The sequence below is a fragment of the Phocoena sinus genome, chromosome 5 (genome assembly GCF_008692025.1).
Source record: "Phocoena sinus isolate mPhoSin1 chromosome 5, mPhoSin1.pri, whole genome shotgun sequence".
In the NCBI taxonomy this organism is placed as follows: domain Eukaryota; kingdom Metazoa; phylum Chordata; class Mammalia; order Artiodactyla; family Phocoenidae; genus Phocoena; species Phocoena sinus.
The window spans coordinates 77,089,389-77,105,514 of NC_045767.1; the positions used below are offsets into that span (position 1 = coordinate 77,089,389).

A 16,126-nucleotide genomic window follows, 5' to 3' on the forward strand; every position below is an offset into this window, starting at 1 on the left:
TTCTCATTGCGGTGGCTTCTCTTGTTGCGGAGCACGGGCCCTAGGTGCACGGGCTTCAGTAGTTGTGGCACATTGGCTCAGTAGTTGTGGCGCACAGGCTCTAGAGCGCAGGCTCAGTAGTTGTGGTGCACAGGCTTCATTGCTCCATGGTATGTGGGATCTACCCAGACCAGGGCTTGAACCCACATCCCCTGCATTGGCAGGTAGATTCTTAACCACTGCGCCACCAGGGAATTCCCGGGATTTGGATTTTTAATCAACCAAATTAAAGTGAACAGTAGGAAGCATTCATTGCATTTGTAGTTTCTCAATGAAATGAGATTTACATTAAAATATTTTAATAACTTTTGTCTTTTCAAGTAAAAATCCAGGTATCTTTCCTTTAAGTGGATCCATTTAACACTGTAGGGAAAGAAATATCAGGATAGGGCAATAAGAAAAGTAAGCACTATCAAACCCACATAGAAATATAAATTAACAGCATTCAGAAAGATTTAGGAAAGGCTTCTTTTTAAGAAAATATTGCACTAAAAGAAGAACACCATGAGGATTTGTTTTTTAAATTCTTGATATTTAGCTTTTTTATATAGATAAGCGTTCTTTACTAGAAATATTTTGTAAGAGTGATAACTCTGTTTACCTATAGACATAAATCCAACTTCGAACCTTAGTGTCCTGTCTTGATCTTTTTTTAAAAAAAGAAAAGGACTTCCAGTTTTGAGCCCAGCATGTAAGAAGCTTGGAAGCCACCACTCCATTCTAACAAGTTAAAAAGCTGAACAGACTAAAAAATCAGCATTAGAGGGAGCAACAGGAGAATACAGAGATTAACAATTTACTAGAGCAGAGACTTATAGTGGGAAACTCCCCATGGGAACCCCAGGGTAGAAAAAATGGAACGGTGACTGATGAATTGCTGGTTGCTCAAAGTGGAGTAGTCTGAAAGTTAAAAAACTCTAGGGGAACCCAGTCATTGGAGGGGCCTCCAATTATTTGAGATTTACCTCCAGAACCTTGACCAGATTCCTATAATAAATATTGGAGAGAAATCCCCTGGTGCTTCCAAGGGAGGGGAAAATATTTTTTGAAATATGCCAGAGCACTCTGTCCTTCTTAACAAGGCCTGCCCTCAGGGGAAACTAGTTAACCAGAGCCTAGCCTGCTGGGTTATTACCAGAGCCTAGCTGACCTGGGGGAAATACCCAACTCCAGCCCACTCTAGACATTCTGTTCCACCTAAAAGTGCAGAAAACTAAGACCTAAGTTTGCAGTCCAGAGGCACTTAGTCTCTAAAAGACTAAGACCTAATCATAGGACTATAGAACGCTCCCCCTCCCCGCCCCCCAACCTCACCACCACATTACTAAAGGCCTGTTTACAGCAGCTCCTTTTACCCAGTACATCATGCCTGGCTATCAAGAAAAACTACAAGACGTACTAAAACACAAAACATACAGAAGAGATACCACAAGCACAATACAGAAATGAAGAATGTGTTTAGTGGGCTTGTTAAAAGGCTGGACATAGCTGAGGAACGAATCTCTGAGCTTGAGAGTATCTCAGTAGAAACCTCCAAAACTGAAAATCTAAGAACAAAGACTAGAAAGAAACAGAATATACAAGGATTGTGGAACAACTACAAAAGTTGCAACATGTGTGTAATGGGAAACCAGAAAGAAAGAAAAGAAAGGAACAGAGTAAATATTTGAAACAATGACTAAGAATTTCTCCAAATTAATGTCAGACACCAAACCACAGATCCCAGAATCTCAGAGAACACCAAGGAGGACAAATGCCCTCCCCCACAAAAAACAACAGCAACAACAACAAAAAACTATAGATAGGCATATCACTTTTAAGCTGCAGAAAATCAAAGTTGAAGAAAAAATCCACAAAGAAGCCAGAGGAAAAAACACCTTACCTATAGAGGATCAAAGATAAGAAGTACATTAGGCTTCTCAGAAACCATGCAAACAAGAAAAGAGTAGAGTAAAATATTCACAGTGTTGAGAAAAAAAACCGTTAGCCTAGAATTCTGTACCCTGTGAAATCCTTCAAAAGTGAAGGAGAAAAATTTCTTAGACAAAAATTGAGGGAATTTTTTGCCAGTACTTCTTTGTTGCAAGATATGTTAAAAAGAAATTCTTTAGACAGAAGGAAAATGATATAGGTCAGATATTTGGACCTACATAAAGGAAGGAAGAACATTGGAAAAGGAATAAGTGAAGGTAAAATTAAAACTTTCATTTGTCTTATTCTTAATTGATCTAACAGATTTGTTTCTTCAAAATAATAATAGCAACATTATATTTGACTATGTATGCTTATATGTGTGTATAAATGTTATGACAGCAATGATACAAGGGATGAGAGGGAGGAATTTGGATTATTTAGTTATTATAAGGTATTCACATTACCTGTGAAGTGGTATAGTGTTATTTGAAAGTAGACTTGGATTTGTTGTTAATGTATATTGCAAACTCTAGGGCAACCACTAAAAAAAATAAAAGAAGTTATAACTGATATGCCAAGAAAAGAGAGAAAATGAAATCAAATAAAATGCTCAATTAAAACCACAAAAGGTAGAAAAAGAATGGAAGACAAAAAGAGAAACAAAGAACAAGGACAGCAGATAGAAAACAGTAAAAATATGGTAGCTATTAATCCAACTAAATCAATAATCACTTTGAAGGTCGGTGGTCTAAATGCACCAATTAAAAGACAGAAAATTCAGAGTGGATTAAAAAATGAAAGATCCATAAACTCACTTCTTGCTTACAAGAAACTCACTTTGAATATAAAGAGACATATAGATTAAAATTATGTGAATGAAGAAAGATATAACACAATCAAAAGAAAGCAGGAGTAGCTATATTAATTTCAGACACAGAAGATTTGAGAATAATGAAAGTTATCAAAGATAAAGAGGGGAATTATACCTAAGGCACAAGCAACAAAATAAAAGATAAGTGGGACTACATCAAACTAAAAAGCTTCTACACAGCAAAAGAAACCATCAACAAAATGAGAAAACAACCAATGGAATGGGACAAGTATTTGCAAACTGCATATCTGATAAGGGGTTAATATTCAAAATATATAAAGAACACATACAACTCAATAGCAGAAAAAATAAAATAAGAAACGGAAAAGGACCTGACAGACATTTTTCCTGAATAAGATCTATAAATGGCCAACATGTACATGAAAAGATAACATCACTCCTCATTAGGGAAATGCCAGTTAAACAATGAAGTATCCCCCCAAGCCTATTAGAATGGCCATCATCAAAAAGACGAGATAACAAATGCCAACTTGGATGTAGAGAAAAGGGAATCTTTGGTACTGTTGGTGGGATTGTAAATTGGTACAGCCACTGTGGAAAACAGTATGGATGGTCCTCAAAAAATTAAAACTAGAACTACCGTACAATCCAGCAATTCCACTTCTGAGAATATATCCAAAGGAAATGAAAACACTGACTCAAAAAGATATCTGCACCACCATGTTCCTAGCAGCATTATTTTCAGTAGCAAAGACATAGAAACAACCTAAGTGTCCGTGGATGGGCGAATGGATAAAAGAATTTGTAGTGTATATATACATGTATATACATGCATACAATGGAATATTATTCAGCCATTAAAAAACAAGGAAATCCTATCATTTGCAACAACATGGATGAACCTTGAAGGCATCATGCTAAGCAAAACAAGACAGAGAACGACAAATACTATATGATCTCACTGATGTGTGGAATTTAAACAAACAAACACCAAACTCAGAAAAAGGAATCAGGTTTGTGGTTATATGGATTGGGGGGAGGGGGTCGGTTAGAGGAAGGTGGTCAAAAGATACAAACTTACAGTTATAAGATAAATAAGCACCAGGGATGGAACCTACAACATGATGACTCTAGTTAACACTGCTGTATGCATTATAGGAAAGTTGTTAAGAGAGCAGATCCTAAGAATTTTCATCACAAGGAGAAAAAAAGTTTTTTTTTATTGTATCAATATGAGAGGATGTATGTTAACTAAACTTATCATGGTAATCATTTCACAATACATGTAAATCACACCATCATGCTGTACACCTTAAACTTATACAGGGATGTATGTCCGTTATTTCTCAATAAAACTGGAAAAATAATTTTTTAAAAGAGGGGAATTACATAATAAAGAGGTCAACTCTGCAAGAAGATGTAATGATCCTACATGCAAGTGTATGCGCTTAGAAACAGACTTAAAGTAAGGGAAGCAAAAACAGCTGGTCAGGAGCCTGCCCCTTTTCTCTTTTTCACCTGCCTCCTCTCTAAGGGGCAGGGCCCCAGGTGGGCCCCCGCAGCTTGGCGCGTCTTCTTGGCAACGGGAGAACGTGCAGGGAGGGGCCCAGAGGCGGGGCTTGTTGCGCGCTGCCGGCGTCGCGTCTGGGTTGGGCGCGCTGGGGCGGGGCGCGCGGATTGCGGGCCGCCAGCCCATCCTCTCCCAGCTTCTAGAAGGCGAGCAGCCTCCGGTCGTCGCCCAGCGGGAGCTTCTGGGCCGCCAATGGAGAGCCAGGAGTTTTCGGGTTCTTCTGGGCTGTCCGATGGGCATGACATGGCAGAAATATCCACTCGCTCCGAAGCCCTCCAGAAGCCCTTTGTAGTCAGGATATTTGACATGCACAACCAGCCTGGGGAGTCCGAGGAGCCGGGGTTAGCCGAGGAGGCCGGCGAGCAAGGCCAGCCAGGCGAGTCAGAGGGGTGTACAGAGTCCCACCAGATCCCCAAGCCCCACAAGCCCTATGAGCTCTACCAACCCTGTGAGCCCCACAGGCCCCCCAAACCCCATGCACCTTACAAACCTCATCCACCCCGTGAGGCCCGCAAGCCCCATAAGCCCCAGGGGCCCCATGCTCCCCGCGAGCCCCACAAGCCCCACGAAGTCGAGTTGCTTCCCAGAGCTGGCGTGATTATCTCCCCGTCTCTGCTGACCGGATTCCCGCCACGGCTTCTGCCATCTTCCCTGAGAGGTAGGTGTTGGGGGTCCCTCCGGGGGTTCTAATGGGAAGGTTTGCCTGCAAGAAACCTTTTATTTTTTTAATATAAATTTATTTATTTTTGGCTGCACTGGGTCTTCGCTGCTGCGCGAGCTTTCTCTAGTTGCGGCGAGCGGGGCTGCTCTTCATTGCCATGCGCGGGCTTCTCACTGCGGTGGCTTCTCTTGTTGTGGAGCACCGGCTCTAAGCACGAGGGCTCAGTAGTTGTGTCACGCAGGGTCTAGAGTGCAGGCTCAGTAGTTGTGACTCACGGGCTTAGTAGCTCCACAGCACGTGGGATCTTCCCTGACCAGGGCTTGAACCCGTGGCCCCTGCATTGGCAGGTGGATTCTTAACCACTGTGCCACCAAGGAAGTCCCTCCCCCCCCCCCCCATTTTGTTTTAAAGGAGGATAACACCTGTGTCATTTACCTGCTGTTTTGCAATGCCCTGTCTTTGGACCTCAAGAATCTCTGATAGGAAATTGAGACTGGTGATGAAACAATCTCTTCACTCTGCTCTCTCTCCACCTGGGGACTTGCTAGCTGTCCTTGATTAGTCACTGTCACTAGCTGTCCTCGATTAATCACTGTCACTTCTTTTTGAAGCCCTTCTTAAGACTTCTCTACAGTTAGTCATTGCAGTCCTCTGGGTTGCCACTTTGAACATACCTCTATTATAGCACTTAAGATTTTGGGTTATATCACTATCTTTTTCTTCAGCTAAGGGGAGGGATCCTTGAAGGGAGGATAGTTGTCTCAGTGTTTAGCACATGGTGGTGCTCAATAAATGCTATTACATTGTTAAAGATGTAGTAACAAAACACTCATTGAACAAAAATTCAAAGAGTATGTTTACTAAGGGCTTACTATATGTTCAGTCATCACCAAGTTCACAAGCTAACAGGACTGATGGGACTTTGGTATAAACATCCAGCTCACTTATGGCCTCTCATTGATGACTCCACCCAGAACAATTCCTTGTCCACATTGGGCTTCCAGTTCCTTGGCTGACCACGTTTCATCTCATTTTCTCCTTGACTTGTCTTTATCAGCCTTGATTCTATGGTCTGTCGTGTCAGTTGCTTACTTACAACATCTTCACCTCCCCACTGGCTCTTTGGCTGTTCACCGTACTTCTCCTGGGAAAACCTCAACCCTGGTTAAGCCCACCCATCCACCCTCTGCCTACACCTGAGCATCTGACTCTTCCTGTATAAAATCACACAATCATACTGACTGCTTTTATTTCAATTTCATAACCACAGATCTCAGCTGTTCACTTGGCACTGCCTAGCAAGCCCACTTTATTCACCTAATAAATTAGTTCTCCTAATCTGTGAGATGACTAAATGCCTTCTTTACTCTACTCCAGCCTTCACACCTTTGATCCCAAACAGCTGAAGACTTTGCCTCACACTTGAGAAAATAGAAGCGATGTCATGAACTCCCTTATTTTCTTACCACTAATCTATTGCCTTACTCTAACCTGCACCCATGGATTCTGCCTTTTCTCATATTTCAGGGAAGAACTGTGCCTCTTTTTATGAGTGGCAAAAGCCTCCACTTGTGCTTTGGATTCCACTCTTGTCTCCTGAAGACCTTTGTTCCTGCAGTTATCCCCTCTCTCTCCTAACAGCATCAGTCTCTCTCTTTCTAATGAATCAGACCCATGAGCATACACATGTACTCTAGAATCTTCTTTTTTTTTTTAACATCTTTACTGGAGTATAATTGCTTTACAATGGTGTGTTAGTTTCTGCTTTATAACAAAGTGAATCAGTTATACATGTACATATATCCCCATATCTCTTCCCTCTTGCGTCTCCCTCCCTCCCACCCCTCTAGGTGGTCACAAAGCACCGAGCTGATCTCCCTGTGCCATGCGGCTGCTTCCCACTAGCTATCTATTTTACATTTGGTAGTGTATATATGTCCATGGCACTCTCTTACTTTGTCCCAGCTTACCCTTCCCCCTCCCCGTGTCCTCAAGTCCATTCTCTAGTAGGTCTGTGTCTTTATTCCTGTCTTACCCCTAGGTTCTTCATGACCATTTTGTTGTTGTTTTTTAGATTCCATATATATGTGTTAGCATACAGTATTTATTTTTCTTTTCCTGACTTACTTCACTCTGTATGACAGACTCTAGGTCCATCCACCTCGCTACAAATAACTCAATTTTGTTTCTTTTTATGGCTGAGTAATATTCCATTGTGTATATATGTGCCACATCTTCTTTATCCATTCATCTGTCGATGGACACTTAGGTTGCTTCCATGTCCTGGCTATTGAAAATAGAGCTGCAATGAACATTGTGGTACATGACTCTTTTTGGACTATGGTTTTCTCAGGGTATATGCCCAGTAGTGGGATAGCTGTGTCGTATGGTAGTTCTAGTTTTAGTTTTTTAAGGAACCTCCATACTGTTCTCCATAGTGGCTGTATCAATTTACATTCCCACCAACAGTGCAAGAGGTTTCCCTTTTCTCCACACCCTCTCCAGCATGTATTGTTTGTAGATTTTTTTAATTTTTAAAATTTTATTATTATTATTTTTTATTTTTTGCTGTATGCGGGCCTCTCACTGATGCAGCCCCTCCCGCTGCGGAGCACAGGCTCCGGACGCGCAGGCCCAGCGGCCATGGCTGACGGGCCCATCCACTCCGCGGCATGTGGGATCCTCCCGGACCAGGGCATAAACCCGCGTCCCCTGCATCTGCAGGCGGACTCCCAACCACTGTGCCGCCAGGGAAGCCCCTGTTTGTAGATTTTTTGATGATGGCCATTCTGACTGGTGTGAGATGATATCTCATTGTAGTTTTGATTTGCATTTCTCTAATGATTTTAATGATGTTGAGCAGAATCTTCTATCTTGAAATAACCCTTAACCCCATGTCTTCTTCAGATCCTTCCTTCTCGCACCATCAGCCCCATTTTTCTGCAAGTCACTGCAGAGCTTGTCAAGAGTTATCTGTAGTCACTGACTCCTTTTTCTTGCTTGCCATTCTCTTCTCTACCCACCTAGTTAGGCGTCTTTCTCCTCCACTCCACTGAAACTGCTCTAGTTTACTGTCTTTCTCCCACCGCCAACCCTTTTGTCACCTTTTTGTGTGGATATTTCAGTATAGGTGATCCATTTGCCTTCTTAGTTCTTTGATCTCTTCACTTTGAATGATGGGATCCTTCACTGCATCTTAGACACCCACTGCATTAACCTTTGATAATGTCAATTGCTGTATCATTTCCAAAATGTCTGTTTCAAGCACTCTAATCTCTAAGCACATCTATCTTTCCAGCTCACTTACTCCTCCTTGTACCCTCTCAATTCTTCAGCTTCGAAGGGACCTCTAATCCACTGATGCTATCAGCTGTTCATTATATACCACTTACTACCTTATGTCCTTCTGTCTCTCCTTACCTTAGTCCATAGTCTACCAATGGAATCACTTCCTTGCAAGTATTAGCTCCCTTGTCTCTCCCTCTTGTCATTCTTGCTTAGTTAAATCCAATTCTTGCCTGCACTTGAAAAGATGCAAAAAAAAAAAAAAAATGATGACAAGGGAAAACAAACAACTGTGTTGACTGATCTTTAAATCCATGACCTTGAACTTCAAGTGTGCTTTCATTGCTCTCAGTGATTGTGCGGCAATCATACTACATTTCCCTAATCAATTCATTTGCTAACATGGAACCTACCAAACTACCAGGATCTATACATATATACTCTACCTTTTGTCCTGTTAATAATAGACAAGCTGTCTTTGTTCTTACCAGAGGCCATTCTCTCAACCTGTATGTTGAATCCTATTCCACCTAATTTTAAGCTCTTTGCCCCCAAAATTAGCCCCTCTCTTTCCCACATCATTTTATTTCCCTCTCCACTGGATCATTCCCATGAGCACATGAACATGCAGGAATAACTCCTATCTTGAAGAAACCAAACCTTCCCTTAACCCCATGTACCCCTCCAGATACCACTCCTATACTCTGCTCCTTTTTAGAGGAAAATTCCTCAAAATAGTTTATGAGTTATTGTCTCCATCCTCTCTTCCCATTCTCTTGAGAACCGACTTAAGCTTTTATCCCCTCTACTTAGCTGAAGTTGCTCTTGTTGAGATCACAGTGACCTCTACCTTGCCAAATTCAATGGCTAATTCTTCATCCTCATCTTACTTGTTTGATACATTCACTCCCTGTTTCTTGGAAGTCTTTCTCTACTTGACTTCTGGGATACCACTTCATTGTCATCCTACCTCATTGAATGCTCCTGACTCAGTTTCCTTTGCTAGATCATCTTTGTTTTCCCAGCCTCTAGGTTGAAGTGGGCGATGGCTCAGTTCTCTCAGATTCTTTAGAACTTTCCTTGCTCCCTGGATGATGTCATCAGTTCTGTGGCTTTAACTGTATGCTGATGACTTCCCAAATTATCTCCAGCTTCCATTTCTTTCTTGAGCTCCAGAGTTTTATAACCAATTGTCTCTTTAACAACCCTACTCGAATATCTAGTAGAAATGTAAAATTTAACATATCCATAACTGAACTCTTACTTCTGCCCCCAAACTTGCACTTCCTCCACTGTTCCCCATTTTAGCAAATGGCATCACAATTCATTCATCCAGGTGCTCAGGTCAAAAACCTTGGAGTCATTCTTGACACCCGTTTTTCCCTTACACTTTGCCTCCAATTATTAGCAAACCCTAATTTTGAAATATGTCATGACAGTGACCATTCTTTTTTTTTTTGGTACGCGGGGCCTCTCACTGTTGTGGGCTCTCCCGTTGTGGAGCACAGACTCCAGACGCGCAGGCTCAGCGGCCATGGCTCACGGGCCCAGCCGCTCTGCAGCATGTGGGATCTTCCCGGACCGAGGCACAAACCCCCGTCCCCTGCATTGGCAGGCGGATTCCCAACCTCTGAGCCACCAGGGAAGCCCAACAATGACCATTCTTAACATCCAAGCATTTGTCACCTTTGTAAGCCACTATCATCTCTTGCTTGGTCTGCTTCAGTAGCTTCCACTCTTGCCACATTCATGCCTTCCCCACATCATTTCCACCAGTTCATGGTTCATGTGGCCGTCACAGGGATCCCTTAGAACATAAATTACACACAACTCTCCTGCTCTCACCTCTCCAGAGGGGGTTCTCATCTTGCAGAGTTTGTAGTCTAAAGTCCTACGTAAGCTTACAAGGCCCACATGATCTGACCTGCCTCTCCAGCCTCGTGTCCCACCACTCTCCCCACTGTCTCTGCCCTCCAGCCACGTGGGCCTCCTTGCTCCCACCTCGATCATTCACCTGCTTTTTCCTCTGCCAGGACACTCTTCCCTCAAGTATTTGTCACCTCCTTATAAAGGTGTACCGGATCACTCTGCCAAAAATACACTCTTTGGTCTGCTCATGTTTTTAAAGTCCCACACTTTTGTATTCAACTGCCTACTGGACATCTTCATTTGGATGTATCATAGGCACCTCAAATATAATATGCTTTGAGACAGAAGTCTTGACTTTCCTCCCAATCTTGTTCCTCCTTTAGTCTTCCAACTGAAGACTGAAGATTTCCCCCCCGCCAAAATCTATTTCTGCCTGATTCTTTTTTCTTCACCCTCAAATCCAATGCATCCAATGTAAGTTCTCTTTGTTTTCTTTCCAGACCATTTCCTGAATTCATTCGTTTCCTCTGCTACTTGCGGTCATTTACGGTCATCATCCCACTCATCCTGCTTACAGTCATTTCTCACCTGGATTTCTATGTTCTCCTCGTGAGTAGTCTCCCTGCTTCTGCTCTTGTTCCCTTTCAGGTCTTTACTACCTTAGCCAGAGGGGATATTTTAAAAACCAAATTGGATCACATCGTTCCCTTACTATATTATCCTTCCTGTGGTGTCCCATTGCTCTTAGGATAAACGCAAACCTTTTGTAGGGGTCTCTAGAGCTCCACGGGCTCTCTGACCTCACTCCCTACCACTCTCCCTACTGCTCACTCTGCCCCAGTCACACTGGCTTCTTTTCTCTTCCCCTAAAAGGCCAATCCCATACTTGCTCCTGCTTCAGAATCTGCATGGCTGGTTTTCTCTCCCTAGATGTTTATGTTTTCCTAGGATCATCTCATGGTTAATTCCTGTTCAGATCTCAGCCCATGTTTTTAAAGGGTGGGAAAGCCTACCTTTTAGAGGGCCTTGCCTGTCTGTGCTGCCCCAAAATAGCCCCCCTGAAGTCCCGGTATAGAAAATTTTCAGACTTTGCTTTAGAAAGGACTACTTTAAAGCTTCTATCTTCTGAATTTATCTTCTAGATTTTCCTTGTTAAAAATTCCAGTAAGTCTTTATGTTAATTCAATAAACAGCGAGTATATTTATATATTATTTACATAAAATAATGTAAACATTAGGCCATGTGTAGTCAGCATGTCACCATGCCCCTCTCACTCAAACATTCCTTCATATGAAAGACGTTTACTGAGAATATACTAAGGCACTCTTCTGTGTCCTGTGAGGGTGTTGAGATGACTGAAACATGGCAGTTTTGGTTGTGTGCACATTTAAAAAATGTATATTGTAGTGTAAGTTCCATCATTCTAACACCTTACTAATGTGTCGTCACTAATCATCACTGTCACTGTTAAACTTTATTGAGCACTTACTATGTTCAGGGCATAGGCACTGAGCTGCAGATGAATAAGACGTGGATCCCATCCTTGGACTGTCAGTGCGGTTGGGGAGGCCAAACACACCCTCAACACATCCCTGGCATAGAAAGTAAAGTGGACTGGAGTATCCTATAGGACCGTCACTTCATTTTTCTGAGTTAAATGGCAGTACTGACCTCTTTTATGGCTTCTGTATTGAATCATAATTAGAAATGTCTCTTTCGACTTCTAGGTGATGAAAGAATTCACCATGGGTTTTCTTTTCTTAAACATTGAAATCTTTGATCCGTTTAGAATTTATCCTGGTGTATGGTATGAGTTATAAACCCAGCTTTCTTAGTGCCTACTCAGTTGCCAGTGCTATCTTGACACAGATGAAATCGGGTGAAAATGAACATGAAACATATATTTGAAACAAGAGAAAAAGGTCACAAAAATGCAGACCGAGGGGGTGTGAGAGGAGACACAGCTTAATAGTTAGCTTGGTGATGTGATATTTTTTTTTTTTTTTTTTTTTTTTTTTTTGCGTTACGCGGGCCTCTCAATGCCGTGGCCTCTTCCGCTGCGGAGCACAGGCTCCGGACGCGCAGGCTCAGCGGCCATGGCTCACGGGCCCAGCCGCTCCGCGGCATGCGGGATCTCCCGACCGGGCAGAACCCGTGTCCCCTGCATCGGCAGGCGGACTCTCAACCACTGCGCCACCAGGGAAGCCCGATGTGATATTTTTGAGCTCTAGTTTGCACGGAGGTCCCAGTTTTTGTTGTTAATTGAACCAGCTGGAAGGGCTTGCCCTCTTCCTGCCTCTGCCTTCTCACCCTCAAGCAGAACCCTTTCCCACATTCTCCTTTCTCTTGCCCAAATGACCCTGAGCTAAGGCAGTGGGGAGCTGTGCCTAGGAGGGGATTGAGGAAGAATGAATAGTAGTAATGATTATATAGCTTAATCTGTCATGTCAGAGAACATCCCAATGTTTGTTTACATGGTCATGCCCAGCATAGACCTGGACTGCTTTAAGACCGGTCTTCAAAACCATAGTGTACCTAAAAACAAGCACAAATTTTACTTCAGAAAGCTTTGAGAAATAACCTAGGTCTTACCGAAGTACCTTCAAGGGAATTCTACCATCTAACACAGAGCAAATCCTGCTGAAATGTTCTTGAGGCACATCCCTTCCCAAGTCCCAGTCACCATGACAGCTGTTCCCCACAAATACCTTTCCTCTTTCTCTCAAGCTGCAGCTTGCCTCTCTCTTGCCCGCCTGTGCCCCCTAGTTCTGTCCTGAGAGGTGTTCCCTGCCTTTCCTTTATAGGTCAGTGGTATCCCGTTCGTACCTGAGGCTGAGCAGCTCACACATGGGCTCCTTAAGGAGGCAGGGTAGAGGGCAAGTGGAGAGTAGTTATACTTTGACATTTCATCCTTATCGTGTTACAAAACGCTTTACTTCTACATGCAGTGGGAATCCCCCGTGTAGGAGTGCCTCAGTCCCCATCAGGGAACAACAGCTTTTTAATAATGCTTCCTCCCAGCAGATGGCAGCCTTCCCCATCAGATGGCTTGGAGCACAAGCCAGATCATCCCACTGTTGGCTCCAGTGGCAACAGGAGCAGTGTGGTTTGTTTGCTACGGAATAAAATACAAACATCTAAAGGGCATAACACAGCCATAACGTTCTGATTATCTCTTAAAGGGAGATGCTATTCATCATTCTGCTCAGAATCCTTTAGAGGCTCCTTCCTGTTGGCCTTATAATAAGAGCCAAACTCCTCCAGGGCTCATTGTGATCTGGCCTCACCACAAATCCTGCTCTCCTTTTCCTTGCTCCCTTCCCTCCTGCCACACTGACTGCTGTCTTGCTGCGCCTTTCTCTTAATTTCACCTCAGGGCCTTCACACTTGCTGTTTCTTGGTCTGAAATGCTCTTCCTCTCTCATTTCCCTTTCTCCCCTCTCCTATATCTGGCCCTTTCTTGTCTTTCATTTCCACAGGTAGAGTGTCACTTCCTCCGAAGACGCTTCCCTATCTCCCTAAACTAGGTGCCCCCTTCCTTCCACGCAGTGAACGTCATGCTAGTTTATCTTCTTCCGGTGCTCACCACTGTCTGAAATTGTTCACCTGCTTATTGTCTGTCTGTCCACCTGAAAGGCGAGCTGCTTGAGGGGAGGACAGGGACTTTATCCTGACCCTTCTCTAGTCCAAAGCTTAGAACGTGGAGATGAATTCCGCATAAAAGTCATTCATATGGACGTGGTCTAGATTCACCCAGTCGTCATTATTCAGCTCACAGCAACTTAGGTCCATTGAGTGTCCTACGTATTTAACACCATCTCATTTTATCTTTAAAACAACCCTTTGGTGTAAGTGCTATTTGTGTCCCCACTTTGCAGATGAGGAAACTGAGGCAGAGAGGAGGTAAGTGACTTGCCAAAGGCCACACACACAGTAACAGAGCAGAGATTGGGCCCAGGCAGGCAATCCCACACCCTGCTCCGCTTCACCACCACACTTCTACCTGTGCTAGGTGCTATGGGTGACAAGGGAAGTAGATAGTGAGGGGAAGGAGCTCAGCACGGTGCTTGGCACATTGTAAGTGCTCAATAGATATTATAGTGTTTTGTAAATAGTGGGCCTGTCTATTCTATCTATTCAACTGTGTATGTTATGTGCTGTGAGGACTACAAAATAAAGCAGTCTTTCCTCACATGTTTGCAAGTTTAGGGAAATAATATAGACATAAACATAACAAAATATGTAATTAGAGCCCAGATGAGTGATGTGGCCTTCAGTCCAACCATAACCAGACCCTCTACCTCTACATACAATTATCTCCCATTCTTGTACCACCCTGCAAAGTTTTGTTTTGACTGGGAAAATAATTTTATTTTGTTTAGCACAGTGGGCAGGGGTCCAGTCTTAGAACTTCTGGAATTGCATCTTGGTGCCAGGAGCCTTGGAGACCTTCACATTGAAGCATACCGTCTTGCTCAGGGGCCATCCCTCACCCACTGTGTAAATGTCGCCGATCTGGATGTCCCTGAAACAGGGGGAAAGGTGCACGGATGTGTTCTTGTGGTGCTTCTCGAAGTGGTTGTACTTTCGGATGTAGTGGAGGTAGTCTCGACAGATGACAGTGGTCCTCTGCATCTTCAACTTGGTCACTAAGCCAGACAGGATTCTCCCTCAGATGGAGAAATTACCAGTAAAAGGGCATTTCTTGTCAATGTAAGTGCCCTCAGTGGCCTCCTTCGGTGTCTTGAAGCCCAGACTGATGTTCTTGTTGTATTGCGGGATCTTCTCCTTGACAGTTTCTCCAAGCAGGACCCCTCTTCTTATTTTGAAAGATGGTCAGTTACTTTCTGTAGACACGCTCAGTCTGAATGTCCGCCATCTTCCAAGCTGCCTGAAAAAAGGTTCTGCAAAGTATTTTTGTCCTCAATTTACAGATGAGGAATCTGAGACTCAGCATTTGTCTGTGGGCATGTAGTGGTGGGACCAGCATTCAAAGCCCTGTTAGTTTGATCCAAAGCCTGTGAAATACTGCAGTGGCTATACAGGAGAAAAGAATGGAGAATGGAGAAAAGAAGCACTGCTGTTACTCTCTAGGAAAAAGGAGCTGGGAAATATTTTAGGAACAGGGAGCGATAGTGGAGTTGTACTCAGGAAGATCTGCCCCAAGGATGGATTGGATGTTTGAAATCCTGCCCCTGCCCCCAAAGAAATGTGAATGCTTGAACACTGCTGTGCCTGAGTCACGGCTCCACCCACATACTGGGGGTTTCAATTTGAGCACATAGTAGAAGAGGGAGCTTGATGCCGCTGGAAAGGACACTAAACTAGGAGGTTAGTTCTGGTTTTGTCATAGCTGCATGTCTGTTTCCTTCCTAGTGAAATGAGAATTCTAGTGCTGAGAATCTGGATTTTAATACAGCTGCTTAATTTGGTACAGCAAGATGTTGCCGAAATGAGATTACTATATATTCTTGAATATAAGGAAATTTGGGAAAACTCTGGCCAATTTGAATAGATAAACTTTTAGGAAGAAAGATAGATAGACAAATGTGTATTTAGAAAGGTGTTAATTTAGTTATACCTATAAAATTAAAATAACATTAAAATCAATGATATAATTTAGAAATAGTTCTTATTTCTAACGTTACATTTCATGGAAAAGCAGTTTTATTCAACTTTTTCATTTGCATGCTTGACATCACGAGAGTTACCTTTTGAGTAATTTAACACTTTTTCCAGGAAAATCATTTTTATTTCTTAAGTTATTTGAGATAGAAAATTTAAGAGTTTTATTATAGAAATTTTCAAACACACCCAAAATAGAGAATGTTATAGTGTACCCCCGTATACCCATCACTTAGTTTTAATAATTATTAACATTTTGCTAATCTCATTTCTCTTACCAACCCTCCCTACCCCCCCCCCCACACACACACACACATTTTGGGGCCTCCC

At 43.0% G+C, this 16,126-nt stretch overlaps 1 protein-coding gene and 1 pseudogene across 1 annotated transcript in view; one reads left to right on the plus strand and one right to left on the minus strand.

Annotated features, from left to right (window-relative positions):
• The first annotated feature begins 4,515 nt into the window (after nucleotides 1-4,515).
• The window catches only part of THEGL (theg spermatid protein like), a 67,161-nt gene continuing 55,550 nt past the window's right edge, over nucleotides 4,516-16,126 (plus strand). Inside the window, 1 exon segment of the mRNA XM_032631982.1 lies at nucleotides 4,516-4,998. Coding sequence (XP_032487873.1) covers nucleotides 4,548-4,998 — 451 coding nt within the window. The 5' untranslated portion in view covers nucleotides 4,516-4,547.
• On the minus strand, nucleotides 14,576-15,050 carry LOC116754332 (annotated as a pseudogene).